Genomic DNA, 20,524 nt, shown 5'->3' on the forward strand with positions numbered 1-20,524 from the left:
TAAAATCAAATAAAAATATTTGGGTCCAGCCACCCCAGTCCACTGGGGCCCAATAGGTAAAAACTACACCTACAGTTGCCCAGAGAAGTCAAACCTTCCTCCATATGCCTTCCAGATCTGAAGGGCTTTGTCTCCAGCTGGCTCTGAAGAGCTTGCTCATTAAACTCAGCACACAAGTTCAGTCTCGAAGCAGCTCAGCTCTGGGGCTGCTGCAATCCATCACCCTTCAGAAGTTGGCCCAGAGATGAAGGAGGAACCAGTACAAGCCCATAGAACAGCCTCAGGGAGCCTTCCGGGCGGAGTGTCAGCCCCCTGGCTTTATCTGGAATTCATCTCACCTTTGCCTGACAGGGAAATCTGTGAAGACAGTCTGGTGAAGCTACCCAGCAAGAAAGGCTCCAGGACCTAGGTGTCCAGGAGTGGAGGACAGGGAAGGAAAGTCTAGCAGGATGGGCACACCTGAAGCCTCTCACCAAGCACAAGGGCCAGCCACCAGGCAGAACTGGGCTTCAGTGTGCTAGCAGCCCCAGAGGAGAAACGCACCTGCGGGGAGTCTCTAGGTGGCAGGTGGCTTCCATGGCAGAGGCCTGGCAACGCACAAGAGCAGATCCTGGAGGCAGAAAGATCCAGAAGCCCATGGATCACCAACGAATGTCTGGATGGGAATGATGAGCCAAGAGAAGTGAGGAGAACCCCTGAGAATATCCAGAAAAGAAGAAATGGCGTTGCCTGAAGGTATGATGCAAGAAGAGGCAGGCAGAACATCACGAGAGCCCAGGGAGCCTGAGGTGGGACATCCAGGCCCGGCTCAGGGACAGCACCCAGGCCTTGAGTTCAACCCCCGTGGCCAGACTCCCGTGCCCACTGCCTGGAGTGGCAACGCGAACACAGAATCCCCAGCGTCCTCAAGTTACTTAACAACGAGAAGAAGGCACTTGTTACAGCTGGATCATCAGGACAAGTAAGTTTCTCTCCCCTGTAGTCTGTATTCGAGGCAAACTAATGAATTGGAACTTGAGAAGCCTTCGTTTTCAAAGTGCAATTTAGCAAAAATAAATAAGATTTGTTTGTTGTTGTTTGAGGTAGCCATTTTCATCCTGGTGAATGAGCATCAGGAAAACCCACTGTCTCCTGAAGGAAACCTTGATAGAGAGCCAGGCCCACGTGGTGGGGCTGAGGGGGGGGGGGGGTCTTGTGACAACCGAGTCTTGCCATAACTGCATAACAGGATTGCTAATTCTCCTAAAAAGGTAAGAAAGCCTGCTGCCTAAGGAGAGATCAGAATGGAGACTGAGAAATACAGCCCAAAAACAGAGGAACAGGGAAACTCTCTCCTGCTCTAGTGGCTCATTCCTGCAAGCCTAACGGCTCAGGAGGCTAAGATATTTAAGAATCATGGTTCAAAGCCATCTCAGGCAGGAAAATCTATGAGACTGTGATCTCCCATGAACTTCCCAAAAATGCTAGACGTGGAGATGTGGCTCAAAGTGGCAGAGCCTTGAGCAGGAAGGCTCAGGGACAAAGCCCAGGTCCTGAGTTCAAGACTCGGGACTAGCACACTTTCCCTTTTAACTTGTGGTGGTAAATTGAAGGTAAGAGTCTTATGGAGTTTCCTGCCTGGGCTGGCTTTGAACCATGATATTCTGATTTCGACCTCCCGAGTAGCTAGGATGTGGGCCACTGGTGCCTGTTAAGAATAACTTCAAAAAGATTCCCTTCTAGGGCTCTGTACTCAGTTTTATTCCTCAAGGGAAATGCCCAAATAAAGGCTACCACAAACCTGGACCCTCCCTCGAGATAACTTTCCATCTTGAGAGAAGGCCCAGAGCAGAGGTGCACGCAGCCTGTCCTGTGCGGGGTCTCCTTCCCCTGCTCTATCCCACCTGAGAGCCACTGTCCCCAGCCCTGCCTCCCCTGCTCAGCTCCCCCCTGGCCTTCAAGGCCTCACTGCCCAGCTCAACATCAGCCATGCCCTTGGACCAGCCAGGCCCAAGCCTAGTGGTCAGAAAACCACGGAAAGGAGAAACTCCCAGCATTCCTTGTCAAGGAGACATTTCCCAGAGCAGAGCCAAGCTTTCCTTGAATAGTTCCATCCTGGGACCAGTGTGCAAACACGTGGCTGCAGTCCCATGATGGGCACTGGGTAGGGAACGAGCACCATTTGGGAGTCGGGGGGGGGGGCAGGGAGAGGAAGGCTGGGGGGAGACAAGGGAGGGTGGTGCTGAGCCCAGCCCTGAAATTCTTCTCTCGATGCAAATAGACTTCCAGTTTTAGAAAAACTTCTTCAGCTTCCCAGAAATGCCCCGATGGAACCGTCGGCTTGCATTTATTTCCTCCAGTCATCAAGACATAGAGATCATTCCAGAAGGAAAGGGCTAAATCCCAGTGTTGACTTGTGTCTTGACTCCTGCACTCAGCAGCAGCAGAAGTGGAGAGAGAGGGAGGCAGCCTGCAGGCCATCTGTGGGCAGAGGAAAGCTGGACAGGCCGGGGGGGCCAGAGATCTCACCCAGCATCCCTTACAGGAACATTCTTGGTGTGGCTGGGTAGACGCTGTTTTATCATTACAGCATCGGCCCTGCACAGGACTGTAAACAGAAGCCCCGTGTGCAGCCCGCAGGGCCACCTCGCAGGAAGCTGCTTCCTAGGGGAAAAGCTGGTCCTTCTGAGTTCCAGCCTTCCACCCTTCATCTCCACACCCAATCCTTCCTTGGGGGATTCTGGGCCTGGTCTCCCCAGAGCTGCAGTTAGCCTGTCATGAAGTATCCAAAAACATCTGAGTCCAGGCTTGCAAATGTCTTCATAAAGCCTTTGGTGATTCCTCAGTGTTGATGTGTGTGTGTGTGTGTGTGTGTGTGTGTGTGTGTGTGTGTGTGTGTGCATGCACATGTGTGTTTTGAGGGGAAAAGCCTGGGGGGGAACCCAGACCTGAAAAAGTCAGGAGCCTTCTCCGAGGAAGGAGGCTGTCAGCTCTTCTCAGGCCTGCTGGAATTTCATTAACTTCTTCACGCCGTGCAGATGGGAATTTAATAATTAATTAGAGAATAGCTCACCCCAGAGCCCAGGCAGGGAGATTATGCAAATCACCTAAGACTGTGGCAGGGGGGCTGAATATTTTATAGTGTGTTTAATTTGCAAATATTACCCACTGAGAAGGCTTAGGCAGGAAACTATCGTAATAATTATTATTATTACTCATGCAAAACCACTTGAGTTTCCATCAACCCTTCTCCCTTTCAAATGCATTCACCAAACACTCCCCCTACTCATTCACACACACACACACACACACACACACACACACACACACACGAAATGTAATATCTTTTGAAGTGAAAATCAGAAAGTAAGTGCAAGGCAAAAATCTATTAGGAACGAAATGAACCTGTTCACATCAAATAAAATTCAACTTGCAGCTCTACATTTTGCCTGCTGTACAACTCTGTTAACACTTAAATAACTTTTTTATCCTGATAGTTTTTCTGTTGCATACTCTCTGGGGCTCCAGCTCAGCTAGGAAGCAGAGTACAAACTAGAAGACATGAGTTTCTCCTCCGCAAACCCCACAATTTACAGAATGACCCCCCAATTTCCTTCTGACAAGGTCTCCTCTGCCTAAATAAGCTGAACAGTTTCCCACAGGCACCCTAACTGCTCTAGTTTATGTAAAAAGTAAGGCCTAGAGAATTCCACACCCCAGAAGTTTCTAGCATGCAATGTACCCCCTCCATCCACCTCAGTTTGAAACCTCAGTCAACCAAGTTTAGCAAACTTCTCTCTAAAGAGCCAGATGATAAATATTTCAGTCTTTCTGGGCCAAATGCTCTCTGTTGCAGTTTCTCAATTTCTCAGCTGCATGACACAAAAACAGCTCTAGGCAATATGTCAACAGATGAGCATGGCTGTGTTCCAATAAAGTTTTATTGGCAAAAACAGGGTGGTGGGCCAAGTTTGGTTGCCATTTAAACCTTCTGTCAGTTGATACTCTATTTTTTTAAGACTTTGTGCAATTTTGTTCTTTTTTTTAAGTCATCCTCTGATTTTTCTAAGCATATGTCTTTGCAAACTCAAGGGGGATTAGATTAAACTGGTAATTCTGAATGAAGGGAACTTGGTGAAGTCCTCAAGGCCATATCTCCAGACATGTAAGTTGTGCTGGTGTGAGACTGACAGAATTTCACAGACTTCTATGATGGAATCTCACAGACTTTTCTGTCCACGCTGGCTTAGAACCAAAATCCTCTTTAGAGAAGTTAATATAAAAGCTTCAGCCACCCAGGAAAACAATTCTTGCCAAACCTAGGCATTTCTGACTGCATTCTACTTACCATAATTAACCTCTCTCTCTATCCACTCCCAATTCGACACCCATGAATGAATGGATCTGCGTCCTGCTCTGTCTAGATGAATCATTTGTGCAAGTGGAGTACTCGTGTAAGATTCAGGAACATTCAGTACAAGGGAAACTCACCCATTGCTTGGCTCACCTTCTCGAATTTCTGCTCAAGTCTTGTGGCCCTTTGGCAAGCATGTCGTAAACAGGGCCCATCTCTCCGCTTCCGTTCTCTTTTCTCTCTTTTTCTCTTTCCCCCTAACAAGGTCTCCAACCATTCCAAGCCCCTCAGCTTCTGCCCCTTTGCCTCCTGGGGCAGAAGAGATGATTCCAGTTCTCTCTTTCTTTGGCAATCTGACTAAATGAAAGCTCTAGTCTATTTTCTCTTTTCTTATTTCTCTCCCTCACTGCTCTTTTGTCTCCATGTGGTATTATGGGTCTATTTAAGTGCTCTGTGGGGATTCGGCCCCTGTCAGCCATTGAGCACAATTAAAAGCTCTGATATAGACTGGGCTGCTCCCTTGTTTCTGTTCTAAGAGGAAGCGGAAAGAGAGACAGAGAGACAGCTCAATACTGGCAGTTTTAACATCTCAGCATTGATTTTATTTTATTTTATTTTTGAAGAGCAAAGACAGGGCTGCCCCTTCTGAGCATGCAACGAGGTGTGAGTGACCAAGACAGTGTTCATCCATTATTGATGCCACCTGTAAATTAACGAGAGCCAGGCTGAACACACCCCGAGAAAATGATCCATTATTTACCGGTATTTAAGCCCTGTCTTGATTCAAGGACAATATTGGACTCGAGAAAAGCAGGGTCTTGCTGGCAAAATACAGCTCGGACCCTAGTTCACAGCAGATGGGGGCTTGGTAAGATGGCAGAACTCTGATATCCTGGGGAGGGGGGGTCTTAACTTCCTTCTGTGCGAGAGGGTAATGGGCTCTGGGGTTTGAATTCACCTGTTCTGCCATCCGAGCCATCTCTTCGTGCTTTAGTGGGTTGCTTTGTTTTTAAAGTGGGACTTGGTATTTTTGACCTCCCACCTCCACCATAACTGGACTTGTAGGCGTGGATCCACATGCTTGGCTTGTTGGTTAAGATGAGAATCTTGCTAACTCTTCACTTAGGCTGGCCTTAAACCACAGTCCTCCCGTACTTCCCCTCCAGGGTCAGCCAGCTGTGAGGACTGGGCGGTGCCTTACTGACGGTCTCAGAAACCCGTGTGGGTCTGGCTTCCCCAGGCACCGTTGTTCTCACCCTCCAAGGTGGTGGTTTGATAAAGGATAGGACAAGAAACCTTCTCCACCTCTTCCTCTGGTCTGCTCCCACCTCCCAGAACTGTTCCTGTATGGTTTCCAGGCTGAGGACCAAGTCTCTCTGCACCCCTGTTTAATGAAGACACCCGGACATGGTGAGGTGTTGGAAGGCAGACGTGAGTGAGGACCAGTGGGGGCAAAAAGAACAGGAAGGCAGCCAGATCTCCATCCTGGTCTCAGGACGTTTACAGATCTCGTCCTGCCTCCTCCCCACATGATGGGCCTGTCCACCTCAACACGGCCTCGCAGACTCCTGGAGGAAATGGGTGAGTGCCCGCTTCTCCAGGGTCTTGTGCCGATATTGCTGGGAGAAACAGAACGCGTGCACAGTCCGTCTGTTGGTTCACACTCAGATTTAAAAAAAAAAAAAAAACAATCTAGACTGAATGCATTATCATTGCATTAGGAAGAGAGACCCGTCCCCCCCCCCCCCCACACACCCTTAAGGAACAGTTGACGATTCTGGATTTTTAACTCAGAAAAGAATTGGTCTTTAAGAATGTCAACTTTGGGGCTTTGCATCTGGGCTGAAGATGTGAATTTTGAAGCTCAGGAATTTCTAAAAGTAGAGGGTGGGGCCTGGCCTGGCAAACCTGCAGGTGATTGGTCCCTACCTGCAGGCCACAAAGCCCTGGACCAAGGAAGGCATCACTTACACTTCCTCCACCTGGGACACACATCTCCACCCTGAGGTTCATTTTCAGCCATCTATGGATTGAATTTATGATTTTACAAATGCATTTTAAGATTTTTTTTCCTTTTTTTTTTGGTAAATATTTAGGTTTTTCCCCTCCCCCACCCCACCCCCCGCACAATCACATTGGATCTTTCTCAATGAGATACTCCTCAAGCACTAAAACTAATGTGAAAGCATGCTAAATGTTTAAGCCGTTAGAAGCGGCCATGACTTCCGGCTGCCAGTCTGTCTTCTAGGAGACCAGGAATCTTGGCAGCTCAGCAGAGCTGGCTTTCCGGCTTTCCGTCCCCTGGGTGTTACCTGGCAGAAGGCCACCGGCCTGTTCTATTTGGGAGAACTTCCAACCTTCCTGCCCTGAGCTTCAGGCATCCCTAACTGATTCATTCCTCCTTCTGTGACAGGTGGCTGAGAGCCTTCTCTTTGAACTGGAGAAGGGCTCTCCCCAGCCCACACTCCCACAGAAAGCCAGAGATTCAAGTTTATATCCGGAGCTGTACAACTACTCGGAGACCTGGAGTTCAAACTTTTTCAGTCTTGGCCCCTTCCTGGTAGGCCAGGCTGATTGAGTGACTGATTTTTCTTTTTTCACATACTGGTATTTAAACTCAGGGCCTCTGGCAAGTTAGATAGGCCTCTACCACAGAACCATCCCCCTCCCCTATTTTATTTTTGGAGATAAGGTCTGATTAGTATGAGCATCCGAAGCTAAATATCAGCTTCCCAGTTCAGCCAGGATTTCAGGTGTGTGCCACCTGCCCCCAGCTTCCCTCGGTTGAAATGGTGTCTCTTGTCATTTTCTGCCTTGATGGATGGCCTAGAACTGTATTCATCTCAATCTCAGCCTCCTAGGTAGCTTAGAATGACAGGTGCACCTCACTGAACTGTCTGAGAGGGGGATCGCCTGGGTTTTGTTCTGCTAGGCTGGCCTGGAACTTTGATCCTCCCTTTTCTAGTAGTACCTAGGATTATAGATATGATCCACCCATGCCCAGCTAAACTTTAAGATGATTTTAATTCCATTTCCCAACACCTTTTGACCCTCAAACACTGACTCCTCAAAAGCCGCCCCACCCTGGCCTCCATTAGCATCCCTTGAAAACCTCTCTAGCACAACCACAGAGAGATCCCATCCCCACAGACCTGGGGTATCTTCATGCAGATCTAGGGCTGGGATCCCCTCAGACTAACTACGGTAGAGTGGGAGGGAGTTCAGCCCAAAGATGGGGTGAATGGGAATTTATCCCACCTTGCCTCTGACATTTCCTAAGGTTGTTACTTAAGTCTATATTGGAAGACCCTGAGGTTACTCTGAGGCGAAAGGGAGGTTAAGACCTTGGGGAAAGCCAGCCTGGCCTGTTCTATTACCTGAATGGCAGTCACCTGTGACAGAGGCCATGCGTCAAATCCAAGCTCCCTCCCGGCTGCACGCTAGGGGATTGTTCTCCCAGGAAAAGAGAGGAGATGGGCTCTTTTCCCTCCATATACCCCCCCCCCCAGCTCCTCATCCCTCGGTTATGCTCCTGCAGCCATTCTGCTGAGGACCACCCAGTGACACTCGCTCACTCAGCCTGCAGGCTCTCTGCATCCATTTAATTGATTGCATTTATTTTTCAGTTCTCTAAAAAGCTCCCCAGGCTTCATTCTCTGCTACACACACACACACCACACACACACACACGAGAAATAGAAGAGCTACTTTTTCACTTCTATTTATCTTTTTTTTTTATTTTTGTGTTTGCTAAAATTAAAAAAAAAAACCCACATACAGACCATGATAATTTCAAAACAAGCAAATTAACTTCCGCTGGGTGAACAGGCCTCTGGACATTCTCCCCCAACCCCCGGGGCCTCACAATTCCAAACTTGATCTAAAGAAGCCCACAAGTGGAGAGGAAAGAGAGAACCAGTATTTGAAGAGATGTAACCTTTGCTTTTCCTCCTTGGCTCTCCTTTGAGAATTTTCCCAGGCTTCTGGGTCACAAAGCCTCTCCACCATGGCCAAGGCCCTACCTCCCACCTGTTGTCCCCTGTCCTGCCAACCCTGGCACCCTTGTTAAGGCGATGCAAGAAAGACCTGGCTCCTCCTACAGCTGAGAGCAGGGCTGTCCCAGCATCGAGCTGGGGGTCCCCGAAAGGAGCTTGGGGCTCTGAGAACCCAGCCCCCACACAGTCTGTCATCTAAAGCACTGTCTACCGTGATGGGGAATCCTACAGACACAGGTGAATTAGAGGCAGAAGCATGCATTATGCTAGCCTTTTACTTTGCCAGGAAAAAATATTCTCAGAACCAGTCCCTGGTCGTTCACACCTGTCCTCCTAGCAACTCAGAAGTCTGAGATCTGAGGATGATAATTTGAAAGCCAGCCCAGGTGGACAAATCTGAGAAAGATGTATCTCCAACGAACCAGCAAAAAAAGCCAGAAATGGAGGCATGGTTCAAGAGGTAGAGCGTTAGCATTGAGCAAGAGTGCAACACCCTGAAGTCAAGCACAGGCCAGAAGAGAGGTCATCCAGAGACCCAGAGTGGGTCCTGTCCCCTGACCACTACAGAGAGGGGACACTTGGCGGAATCAGTCGCTGTAATCAGTACAGCAACGCAACCCGTTGAGCTCCTCCGTGGGAAATCAAGGCAGCAGACTGGAAGGTTCCATGCAGCCAGGAGCTTCCCTCAGGAGGAGATGCTGTCTGGAACATAAAAGATGAAAAAGGAAAGTGATTGGTTGGAAGCCACCCGGTGACCCAGTTTCCAGTCCAACTCTTCTATTTCTAGACAGGGAAACTGAGGCCCAGGAGCCCATCACCTTATCCGAGGTCAAGACGAATTACAGAAACCAGCCATCCACAAAATCCAGTCCTGCTAAATCACAGGGGCTCTATCTATATCTCACTTCCAGATTATCCAGATGCACTCAGCCAACCATGCACAGAATATTGAGTTTAAAAAAAAAAACCACACCCCTGAAGACCCCCAGGCATAACGAATAATTGTGTCTTTAATAGAGATCATACTTGGCCACTTGTTTAATTCCAAAAAAATTCTTATGCTATAGAGAGGTCAGAGAAGGGAGGGATGGAGGGAGGGAAGAGAAGGGGGAAAGGGGGAGAGAAGAGAGGGGAGGGGAGGGAAGAGGGGGGAGAGGGAGAGAGGGGGGCGGGAGGGGGAAACCGGGGTCACCACGCCGTCTGAAATGCCCCGGCGGGCGCTCTGGTTCCAGCGACACGGCTCCTCGGGATGTCACGGCTAGGGTCCCCCCACGCGGGGGGCTCCCAGAACCCCCGGGAGGTTTCCCCTGGGGTCACGAGGCCGTGAGTGGGGGCGCCGGCCGCAGGAGGGGCGCTGCTCGGGGAACCCTGGCGATGCGGACGCGGGGCGCGGGGGACGCGGGGGGCGCGGGGGAGGCGGGGCGCGGGGCGCGGGGGCCGCGGGGGGCGCGGGGGACGCGGGGCGCGGGGGGTGCGGGGGGCGGCGGGCTCCCCGGAGAGCCGGGCTGTGGCGCCGAGCTGCGGGCCAGCGGGCCAGGGCGCGTTCCCGCCACCGTGCCCGGTGAGCCCCGCGGGGCCCCTGCCCGGCGTCCCCCGCGCGCCGTCAGCCCTCGGCCAGCGAGGGGCGTCTCGCGGAGGTACAAACACTACCTTCTCCAGAGCCCTCACCTGCGTGTCCGCCCCCCGCCCCACCTCCGTGCGCCCACGGGGGAGAACGCCCCCCGCGCACCCCTGCAGGGGGTCCCCACCCCCGGCCCCCGCGCTGGGCGGGGCGCCCCGGGCCGGACCCCGGCTCGGCCCCGCCCCCCGCCGCCAGCCCCGCCCCTCGGCCCAGCCGGGGAGCCCGGGAGGCGGCGCGCGGGGCCGGGCGAGGCGCGGGCTGGCCCGGGCCGCCCCGTTCTGCAGTCGCCCGGGCAGCGGCGCGGCTGCACCGCCCGAGCCTCTGGGCCGGGGACGCGCTGGCCGCCGGCTGGTGGCTCCGGGGCACGGCTTCTCCAGGCGCTGGCGGACATGCAGCCCGGGAGCGGGCGCTGCGCCCCGGGCCGCCCCTGAGCCGCCCCGGGCGCCCCCGCGGGGACGAGCGGCCGCCGACCCTCCGGAACCTCGCCCCGGGGCCGCGGGACCCCGCGATCGCGCGCAGCCGGGCTGCAGGGGGCTCATGCGGCCGCCAAGGTAAGCGCGACCCCCGCCCCAGCCGGAGCCTCGTCGTGCCGGGATTCGGAGCGCGGCGTCGCCTGCGTCGCCTCCGCCGTAGGCAGGAGGAAAGTTTCCGTGGGTTTGCGTGTTTCTTCTCCTCGCGCCCCGCGGGCAGCGCGGATGCTCTCCGGGTGGACCGGGCGCGGGGCGCGGCTTCTCCCCGGGATGGGGGGACGGGGGCGGGGGACGGGGCGCCGCGCGCGCTCGGGTCCGGCCCAGGCGGCATCGGCTCCTCCGAGGGTCGCCGGCCCGGGGAGGGGACGGCGCTGGCACGGCGGTCCCGGGGCGGGGGTGGGGACACAGCGGGGAGGAGGAGGAGGAGGGGGCCGGGGCCCGGGCCGGGCGCACGGCGAAGCGCCTCGCGGCGCGCCCTCTGGCGGAGGGGCCGCGCGTCCCGAGGCCCCGGGGCCACCCCGAGGGGCTCCCCGGGGGCGGAGGGACGCGACTCGGCCTGCCCCGCCCGGGGAACCTCGTCTCGGTGGCCCAGCCGCTCTCGGGCTCACCTGGGACCCGCGGGGCCGCCGCTGCCCCCGCGGGTGGCTTTGTCTCCGAGGTCCGCGAGCCTCCGGCGGACGGAGCCCGGTGGCCCGCGCAGGCCTCGGTGTCGCCCCGCCGCCGCCCCAGGGGCGCTGGCGTTGCCGTCCTCTTGGCACGCGCAGCTCCGTGGCGCACGGCCGCCGAGCCAGGGCTGCGGTCCACCGGGTGCCTGTCCCGGGGAGGGGGCACCGCCTAGGTGACAGGCAGGGGCTGCTTCCCCCGCAGACACGCGCGATGGGGGTCGATGGCCGGCCACGCCACCCCCCCACGCCGTGTCTCAGACTCGCGGGTATTTGTTGTTTTCTCTTCCAATAAGCGGATGTGGCCCGAAGGGTCTCAGCATAGCGTAGCATCTTCATTCCACAAAGGTACCCATCTCCAGAGAAACTGGGGCCAGAGCGGAGGAGGGGCGCGCGGGCCCGGGTGTCCCGTCACCACCCCACCTTCCCACGGCAGGGGTGGCTGCACCTCCCAGCGTGCACTGTAGACGCAGAAGGAGGTGTGAGCCCCCCACCCCCTGAGAAGTCAGCCACCCAGAGAAAGGCTGGAACCAAGCAAAACAAACGCGGATTATCGGGAGAGCAGCGGGCTAACGGCCGTCTGTGGACTCCTGAAATGGAGTGGCCGCCGTCTCCTAAACTTTTCATTAAGAGGCCCTACTGGGGCTGCTTGGGAGAACGGCTCTTGTTATTCAAACAGTGTGTTTATTGTGTAGTTATTCAACAAACTTCACTAGGCAAGCAAGGCGAGAATTTGTCACCTGTCTGGGATCTAGTTCTACCAATCAACAGGTCCTGGTGTGTGTGTGTGTGTGTGTGTGTGTGTGTGTGTGTGTGTGTGTGTGTGTGTGTGTGTGAGAGAGTGTGTGTGTGAGTGTGTGTGTGAGTGTGTGTGAGAGAGAGTGTGTGAGTGTGTGTGTGAGTGTGTGTGTGTGAGTGTGTGTGAGAGTGTGTGAGTGTGAGTGTGTGTGAGAGTGTGTGTGAGTGTGTGTGTGAGAGAGTGTGAGTGTGCGTGTGTGAGTGTGTGTGTGTGAGTGAGTGTGAGTGTGTGTGTGTGAGAGAGAGTGTGTGTGAGTGTGTGTGTGTGTGTGTGTAGTGATATAGAGGTTTGAACTCGGGGCCCGGGCACTGTCCTTAGATTTTTCACTGTTGTTGTTTGTGGGTTTTTGGGGGGGTTTTTTTTGCTGGCTAATTGGAAAAAAGAATCTTATAGATTTCCTGGCTTGGGCTGGCTTCAAACCTTGATCTTCAGATCACAGCCTCCTGAGTAGCTAGAATTATACCCTCACACACAAGTACACACACACACACACACACACACACACACACACACACACACACATACACGCACCTATTTACTATCTAAAACTATTTCAACTTCCTGCGTTTCTTAGCAGACTCAGAGACACCTTGTTCCAAGAGAGAAATCGTTTGGAGAAATATCTTTTTTCTTAAAACCCTTTTCTGTTGTTTATTCTGTTGTCGTTCATGTCTGGAAAATAGGATTTCTGTGACTGTATGCCCATTTCTCATCCCTCTTACATATGGGATGTATTACTGGACAGACAGAAAAAGATAAACTCTGAGTGAAGATGAGAAGCAGCTGTGGTGGGGAGGAAAACACTCCCCTTGGCATCCTAAAGCCTGGACTTATGCCCCCGCCCTGCTGCATCTCTCATGTGACCTTGGACCAGCCACTTAGCCATACCGAGTCTCACTCGCCGCCTGCTGATGGTCGTACATGTGGCAAATTTGGGATAACTGTACAGGACATGCAGAGTGTCTGGTATGATTGCTGTTCAAGCTTTGAGCATAGGCAACTTAGAACCCAGGGCCCACGAGTCAGGTTATCTAGGCCCCCTCCTTGAAGAAAGAGTTCTAGAATCCTGCGGAGTTCGCCAGTTTCCCACCGTGCAAAGGCTCTGACTGAAACTGTGCTAAAGGAACCAATGCTGAAGCTGACACCGGTGTTTTATGCCTGTAATCCTAACTACCCAGGAGACTGTAAGCCCTGAAGGATGGCGGTTCAAAGTTACCCGGGCAGAGAAGTCTGTGGGATTCTATCTCCGGCTGGCCAACAAAAAGCCATGCTACAGGCAGAGCTGTCATGGTAGAGCATCAGATATAAGCAAGAAAGCCGATCAGAGCTACGTAATGATAACAAAAGAAAGGGGAGCAAGAGCTCGGAGCTCCAAATTCAAGCCTCAGTGCAGGCATGCCAAGAGACTAATGTCGGATCCAGCTCACCAGCACATGTCTGCAGTCTTAACTACCTGGGAGGCAGAGATTAGGAGGATCAGGATTCCAGACTGAGGGGAGAAGGTCATGAGACATCCCCCACCTCAACCCATGCAAGCTGAGCGGGTGCCACACTTCTGCCAGCCCAGCTGCGTGAGAGGTTGAAAATGGAAGGATCCTGCTCCAAGCCAGTAAAGACATAGATTTGAGCTCCTATTTGGAAAAATAATGAAAGCAACAAGAGCTGAAGCATGGCTCAAACAGTAAAGAACCTTCTTAGCAAGCTCAAGTCCTGAGTTTGAATCCCTGTAGCACGAACATACACAAAATTAATGTATATGTTCCAACCCTCACTGTGGGCCAGGCATCTGTTCTAAGTGGGTTCTGTTTGTGTAAACTAACTTCATCCTCACTGGACCTTCTGCAGCACTGCAGGTACACCTCCCCCACCCCCACCCCATTTTACAGATGAAATCACCAGAGTTCAGGATCTTAACTGGCATGGCCTATTGCCTCTAGTGCAAAAAAAAAAAAAAAAAAAAAAGATTGTCAAATCCCAAGAATGGAACCCAGGTTCCCTAAACAGGCTCAGCTCTGTGTCTTCCCTAAACACAGAGCAAATGATAGTAAGACAGAGATGCTTCAGATACAAAGTAAACCCTCTCAGTTGGTTGTCAGGGAAACCAAGTTATACAGCCATGTCTCCTGGGACCACCTCCAGGGATGAAGAAAGATGACTGTCATAAAGGATGATTGTAAAGATGACTTCATGGCCAGAATATGGCCTGTATACATGACTCTGTGCACACCTGTAGCCTTACCCGCATGAGCCCCGCCTCCTCCACAGCCACTTGGGTGAACTATGTCCCCCCAAAGTCCTATTGTTGAGCATACCTCAAAGTCTCTGTTGCTGGATGAAATCCAACACTTTCCAGAAAAGAAAACATAAAACAAGACTGTTTTACAGAAGTAGAAACAAGCCAGGAGACAGAAGAAATCCAGGGATGGATTCTGTTTTATAGATTTTAAAAATTCCTTCTGGCAAAGTTCCATCCCCAAGACATGCCAAGCCAGGCGCCAATGGCTCGTACCTGTAATCCTAGCTATTCAGGAGGCTAAGACCCCAGGATCGGAGTTCAAAACCAGTCTGGGCAGGTAAGTCCATGAGACTCGTAACTCCATCTAACCACCAAAAGAAGAGGAAAAAAAAAAAAAACAGAAATGGAAATGTGGCTCAAGTAGTGGGGTACCAGCCTTGAGTCCTTGAGTGATAAATCCAAGGGACAGTGCCCAGGCTCTAAGTTCAAGCCCCAGTACCAGCACAAAAAGTAAGTCACCTTAGAATGCAAGGGATAATTGCCAAGGATCAGAAATACCCTTAGAGAAAGGAAATAAAACAACATAAACAGGTGGCCTTCTGGATGAAGAACTCTACACAGCAGGATAGCCATATATTTCCCAGGCACCCAGACTCAGTTTAAATTTACATAGATTCTCCAAAAGGGAGAAAATTTTGAGCTTCCAGACCTGTGTGGGTAGATGAATTTAAAGGCACTGCTGAGATACAAACAAATGGCAATTAGCCTGTTTCACAGGCACAAACCTCCCTGAATGCATTTGTGATAACATAATCTAAGTTGCAAGAAAATGAACTGTGTTTCTTCTGTCCAAAGCCGCAAAATGAGATCTCAGTGGGTGGGGGCCAAAGGGGGGAGATGGGGAGATTTCTTTACAACATGTTAGTTTACCAAAGGGCCTCATAAGTCCAAAGGTTTAGAAAATGCTAAAACAGTATCAGAAATGACATTAAAAGGGCCGGGAGTTTGGCCTAGTGGTAGAATGCTTGCCTAGCATGTACGAAGACCGGGGGTTCGATTCCTTGGTACCACATACGTAGAAAAAAGCTGCAAGTGGTGCTGAGGCTCAAGTGGTAGAGCTCTAACCTTGAGAAAGTCCAAAGACAGTGCTCATGCCCTGAGCTCAAGCCCAGGACTGGCAGAGAAAGAAAGAAAGAAAGAAAGAAAGAAAGGAAGGAAGGAAGGAAGGAAGGACAGACATTAAAAATCGAAAGCCAAAAACAAGGGTTCCACTCAAACTTTTCCCCCAGACCTGGTGATTGTATTTCCTTTCCCTGTAGAAAAAATAAAATAAATAAATATGGCAGAGCTGTTAGAAGGATGAGCCATTCACCAGAGGCTGCCTTCTTCCTTCAAGGTTTGTGGTGTGGAAAGATGAAACCAGAAGGTCATCTGATCACAGTCTGTAAAATCTGGACGGTTATGAAGCGCTTAAACAAGAATCAGTTCCTCTCATCCAGCATTTCTCGGGCCCCTAGCTCGCCCTTAAAGTTCAAAAGAGGAATCTGAAGGATTCAGTCAAAAAGGATTGATTCCCACTCGGAGTTGCATAGTGAAGCAAATCAGCTCTTCGGGAAGCCATAAAAGCAAAAATGTCACAAAAGGTAGATGGAGAATGCAAGCTGCAGAGCTCTCGCTAGCTTCCTGGGTAACCCTCGTGGGCCCCAGATCTGAATTACTGGCAAACACCAGTACTGAACCATTAGCTTCCTCTCCATTAGCACCAGAGACAGATGGAAGTCAAAACCAAGTTGAGGCCAGCACTGGTGGCCCACACCTGTAATCCCAGCTCCTAAGGAGGCTGAGATCTGAGAACCATCCTGAGAAGACAAACCCAAGAGCTTCTGATGTCCAACGAACCATCGAAAGCCACAAGTGGAAATGTGGCCCAGGTGGTAAAGCACCAACTCAGAGCAGAAAAAGCGAAAAGAAGGCAAGGCCCAGTACTGGTAACAAGAGGGGGGGGAGGGAGGGAGAGGGGGGAGGGGTGCAAGTGCCCAGGTTATTCCTGCAGAGTTTCCAAATCAGCTGTTGGGGGGGGGGGCTGAGGCATGCGTAAACTCCCCTCCCCACAGAGGTGCCCCAAAGGAGAAACCTTCCCAGCTTCAGGCCTCGGGTGGGGGACGTCTTGCCCCAGTCTCTCCTGCCTCCCCTCCCGCACGCCCACTGCTGACCCTCAGGCCAGCCACACCCCGTACAGATCACACCCCCCCCTCCTCCCTGGAGTCCTTCTAGTGCTCTGATCACTCACTTTCCCTGGCACACCTCTCTCCCCTCTTCTCTACCCCAGAGGCTGGGGGGGGGCCCTCTGGTACCCATTTTTTTGTGAATTTCCCTGGGTCTGGGTGATCATCGACTGGCACTTGTTGGTCATTCCTTGGACCTCGAGCTTGCGATGCCTCTGCCTCTGGGTGGAGTGTTGGCATTACTGGCTGGCACCACCACGCCCCATTCTCAAAGCCCACCGAGGAATTTCTTGCATCTGCACTAAATCAGTTGGCTTGGCCAATACAGAATCTCCCAAGTCAATACAACCAACCCCACAGTTGCTGTCTTGGGGGCTGGATTTTCTTCTGGTATTCTAAACTAACATTTCTTATGAAGGGAGGGAGGGGAAAAGACAACAACATTGTATTATTTCCCCCAAACTTTTGCTGCCACTCTATAAGACTTGGGTCTCTTCCCTCCTATGGTCTTGGACTTCTTCCAGATTAGACACAGTTGCAGTCTTTGCACTGGCCATATACAGCCTGACCCTTTCAGATAAGGACAAGGAGGTGTTGAGCTGAAACATACTGCTAACAAAATTTGATTAGGCCTGGGTAGGAGCTCACGCCTAGCTTCCATGTTTCACAGGCTGTCTGGTCTCAGCCAGATCCTCAGCCTTGTTTGGTCTCTGACCTAGAGATGCAGAGGGAGGGCTGGGGTGGTGGTTAATTACCGTCTGGACTGCTGGGAATGCTAACACATCTCATCTCTCTCCTTATCAGAGAGTTTTTAGAACTAGCTCCTGAAAGGCAGATTCCAGCAAGTGGTGTTAATTGCTGGACTTCAGGGGAGGAAAGGCCGCCCAGACCCTCTGGGCTCTCTGGCAGCTGTGTTTGCTTGTCTCCAGTGTGCCTGGATGGTACAGGGCCTCAATGAGCTGCAGTGCTGTGTGATTCTGCACAAGAAAATGTTGGGTCCAGCCCAGGGTGGATACTAGAATGTGGAGGTGGTGAGCACCCCCCCCCCCAGACAAACATGTGTGTCCTGTTCTGCAGCCGTGCTTTTGCAAATGGTGCCTCTTGGACCCCATTGTGGAGAAAGGAACCGTGATCAGACAAACCCACTAGCCTGAGATCTACATATCTGTGGGGGAAACAGGGTCACCCCAACAATGAAGAGCCATTGGCTGTATGACAAACTCGGGGAATATTTGAGGCAAGCCCCCCCACACACCAGTCATTTCTAGGTTTAGTGATTTTTTTTCAATAGGTGTTCGCTGTTTGGGCCTTGAGTGTGACTCTCCCTGGTAGCTGGGACGACAGCCATGTACCAGGACAGACAGCGGTGGGTGGTTGACGTGGAGACCCCTGACTTGTTGCTCAGGGTGTAGCCTTGGTCTTCGACCCCTTCCCCTCGGCGGCTCCGGGGAAAGCCTGATTCAGAAGCTGGGGGAAGGGGCTCTGACCTCGGGGTCTCGGTCCTCACCGCCCTCCCCCGGCAGATCCCGCCCTGCGGAGCAAACGAGGACCCTCGGGGCCCGCGTCGGGAGAGGCGCCGCGCCCCCGGCCTCGGGGAGGGGGTCCCCGGAACACAGCGGGGAGGCTGGAGGAGACCGCGGCTGCGGCCCGCGGGCCCGGGACGCCCGAGCGAGGAGGGGGGCAGAGGAGGCTCCGGCACCCGGGCCGGCCGGAAGGGGGGCTGCGACCGCCCCAGGCGTTCTCGCCCCCCCCTCCTGTCTGTCTGCCTGTCTGTCTGTCTGTCTGTCTGTCTGTCTGTCTGGTCTAGCCCACTACAGCCCCCTCCGCTCAGATTGGGAGTTCTGGGGAGAACGAAGGGGTGCTCTGAGACCCCTGCCCCTGGGAGGACGTGGGGACACTGGGGTGGACCCTGTGTGGGCTGCTGTGGGAGGGTCGTGGAGCCCGGACGCGCCCTGTGCCCGCTGGTCCTCGGGGTCGGCGAGACCGGGTCCCGCGGGCCGGGCTGAAACCCGAGTTCCCGGGGGCGGGGCCTCGGCGGGTGGGAGGGGCCAGTCGAGGGGCGGGGCTGGTAGGGGGCGGGGCCTCAGCGGGGGGCGTGGTCAGCGGGGGGCTGGCCCAGGCCGTGCGGCCGGGCGGGCGTGGTCAGCGGGGGCGGGGCTGGCCCGGGCCGTGCAGGTCGTTCGCGGGGCGGGGTCAGATGGGGGCGGGGCCTGCCGGGGGCGGGGCCTGCCGGGGGCGGGGCCTGCCGGGGGCGGGGCGGGCGGGCGGCCCGGGAGCAGCGGCCGCGGCCCCGGTGAACGGAGCCTCGCGGCTCGCAGCTCCCGCCGGCGGCGGAGCCTGGCTGGGCGGCGAGAGCTGATTTTCTGCTTCTTCCCCCGCGACCTCTCGTCCAGGGAGAGGCTGGTGGAAGCGGACCGAGCTGGATGGACGGGCATGGGGAGAGGGGCAGGACGCTCCGCCCTGCGATTCTGGCCGACGCTCGCCGTGCTCCTCTGCAGCTTCCCCGCAGGTGAGGCCCGACCCGGGATCCCGCGTCCCGCGCGCCCTTCTTCCTCGTGGACGCCGGGGCGGGGACCTGGGGCGCCCGGGGAGGGCGCACGACGGGGGGCGCGCGGGGCCCGGGGTCCCCGCTCAGCCCCCCGGGGTCCCCGTCCAGCCTCCGGATCCGGGGGCCCGGGGTCCCCGCTCAGCCCCCCGGGGTCCCCGCTCAGCCCCCCGGGGTCCCCGCCCAGCCTCCGGATCCCGGGGTCTGGGGTCCCCGCTCAGCCCCCCGGGGTCCCCGCTCAGCCCCCCGGGGTCCCCGCTCAGCCCCCCGGGGTCCCCGCCCAGCCTCCGGATCCCGGGGTCTGGGGTCCCCGCTCAGCCCCCCGGGGTCCCCGCTCAGCCCCCCGGGGTCCCCGCTCAGCCCCCCGGGGTCCCCGCCCAGCCTCCGGATCCGGGGGCCCGGGGTCCCCGCTCAGCCCCCCGGGGTCCCCGCTCAGCCCCCCGCGGGCGCCCGGTGTCAGACAGCGGGAGGAGCTCGGGGTTGGGGCTGAGCGGGAGAAGGGAAGGCCGAGGCGCCATCTGTTTCCAATGAGCCGCGGTGTTTCCGCGGCGCTCTGGCTCTGGCCGAGGGTGGCTCGCGGGCTCCTCCGAGCCGGGCCGGGCGCCTGCTTTCCGAGGGGGAGGGGCGGCCGCGCACAGAGCCGCGTTTGTTCCTCCTCCCCCGGCGCGGGTTCCCGAGCCGCCGCCGCCGCCGCCGCCGCCGCCGCCTCCCCCTCCTCCTCCCCGTCCTCCTCCTCCTCCCCCTCCCCCTCCTCCCCCGCTCCTCCCCTTCTCCTCCTCCCCTTCTTCCTCCTCCTCCCCCTCTTCTCCTTCTCTTTCTCCTCCTCCTCCTCTTCTTCTTCTCCTCCTCCTTCTCCCTCTTCTTTCCCTTTCTCTTCTTCCCCTTCTCTTTCTCCTCCTCCTCCTCCTCCTCCCTTTCTCCTCCTCCTCTTCTTCTCCTCCTTCTCCCTTTCTCTTCTTTCCCTTTCTCTTCTTTCCCTTTCTCTTCTTCCCCTTCTCCTCCTCCTCCTCCTCCTCCTCCTCCTCCTCCTCCTCCTCCTCCTCCTCCTCCTCCTCCTCCTCCTCTTTCCTCATTCCTTCTCCTTTAAACCCTCAAGCTGTTTTCCTTATCATGTTTGGTAAAACTTGATTTTTTTCAACTTTTTGTGGCTCACATAAAGCTACAGTTCAATGCTTTGTACTAAAAAATATACAAAAACACCAATTATCACCAGCCAAATGGTCTCCCCCCCATAACGAGGCAGGCTCTGCCTGCGGGTGCCCCGCCCGCCCGTTCTGGGGTCCCAGGGGCTGCCTTTCTGCAAAATAAAATTGCAGCTTGGCCAAATTCCCTTCTGCAACACCCACCCACCCCGGACACACACCCTGATGCCCAGCCCAGATCCACAGAGAAGGTCTGGAGTTAGACTGCCTTTGGGTGGAAGCCAACCAGGCTTCAAGTAACTGGCAGTCCCGGGCACAGTCTGGCTGCAAGTTAGGACCCAACTTGCAATTCACATAAGCAGGGCAGAGTATGGAATGAGGATCAGTTTACCCTTTTGTCTCAGCCACGCTGCAGAACCCCCAGCGTCTGTCTGACTGTCGTCTGTCTGGTGGGTGCAGCTGCCAAGCCCCCCCCACAACATCTGCAACCTTATGG

The 20,524-nt window shown here is 54.6% G+C and overlaps 1 protein-coding gene across 2 annotated transcripts in view; it reads left to right on the forward strand.

Moving 5' to 3' along the window:
- Window positions 1-209: 209 nt before the first annotated feature.
- Rgma (repulsive guidance molecule BMP co-receptor a) overlaps window positions 210-20,524 on the forward strand; it is a 30,713-nt gene continuing 10,398 nt past the window's right edge. Inside the window, exons 1-2 of one of the 2 annotated variants that reach the window (XM_090321753.1) lie at window positions 210-961; window positions 18,735-18,850. In XM_090321753.1, the coding sequence (XP_090177879.1) occupies window positions 720-961; window positions 18,735-18,850 (358 nt within the window). In that variant the 5' untranslated portion in view covers window positions 210-719. Of the gene's footprint in view, window positions 962-10,243; window positions 10,501-18,734; window positions 18,851-20,524 lie in introns of those variants that run through there. The other variant, XM_090321754.1, reaches the window with a different exon arrangement.

Source organism: Megascapheus bottae, chromosome 30 (assembly GCF_031878675.1).
Source record: "Megascapheus bottae isolate mThoBot1 chromosome 30, mThoBot2.hap1, whole genome shotgun sequence".
Lineage (NCBI taxonomy): Eukaryota > Metazoa > Chordata > Mammalia > Rodentia > Geomyidae > Megascapheus > Megascapheus bottae.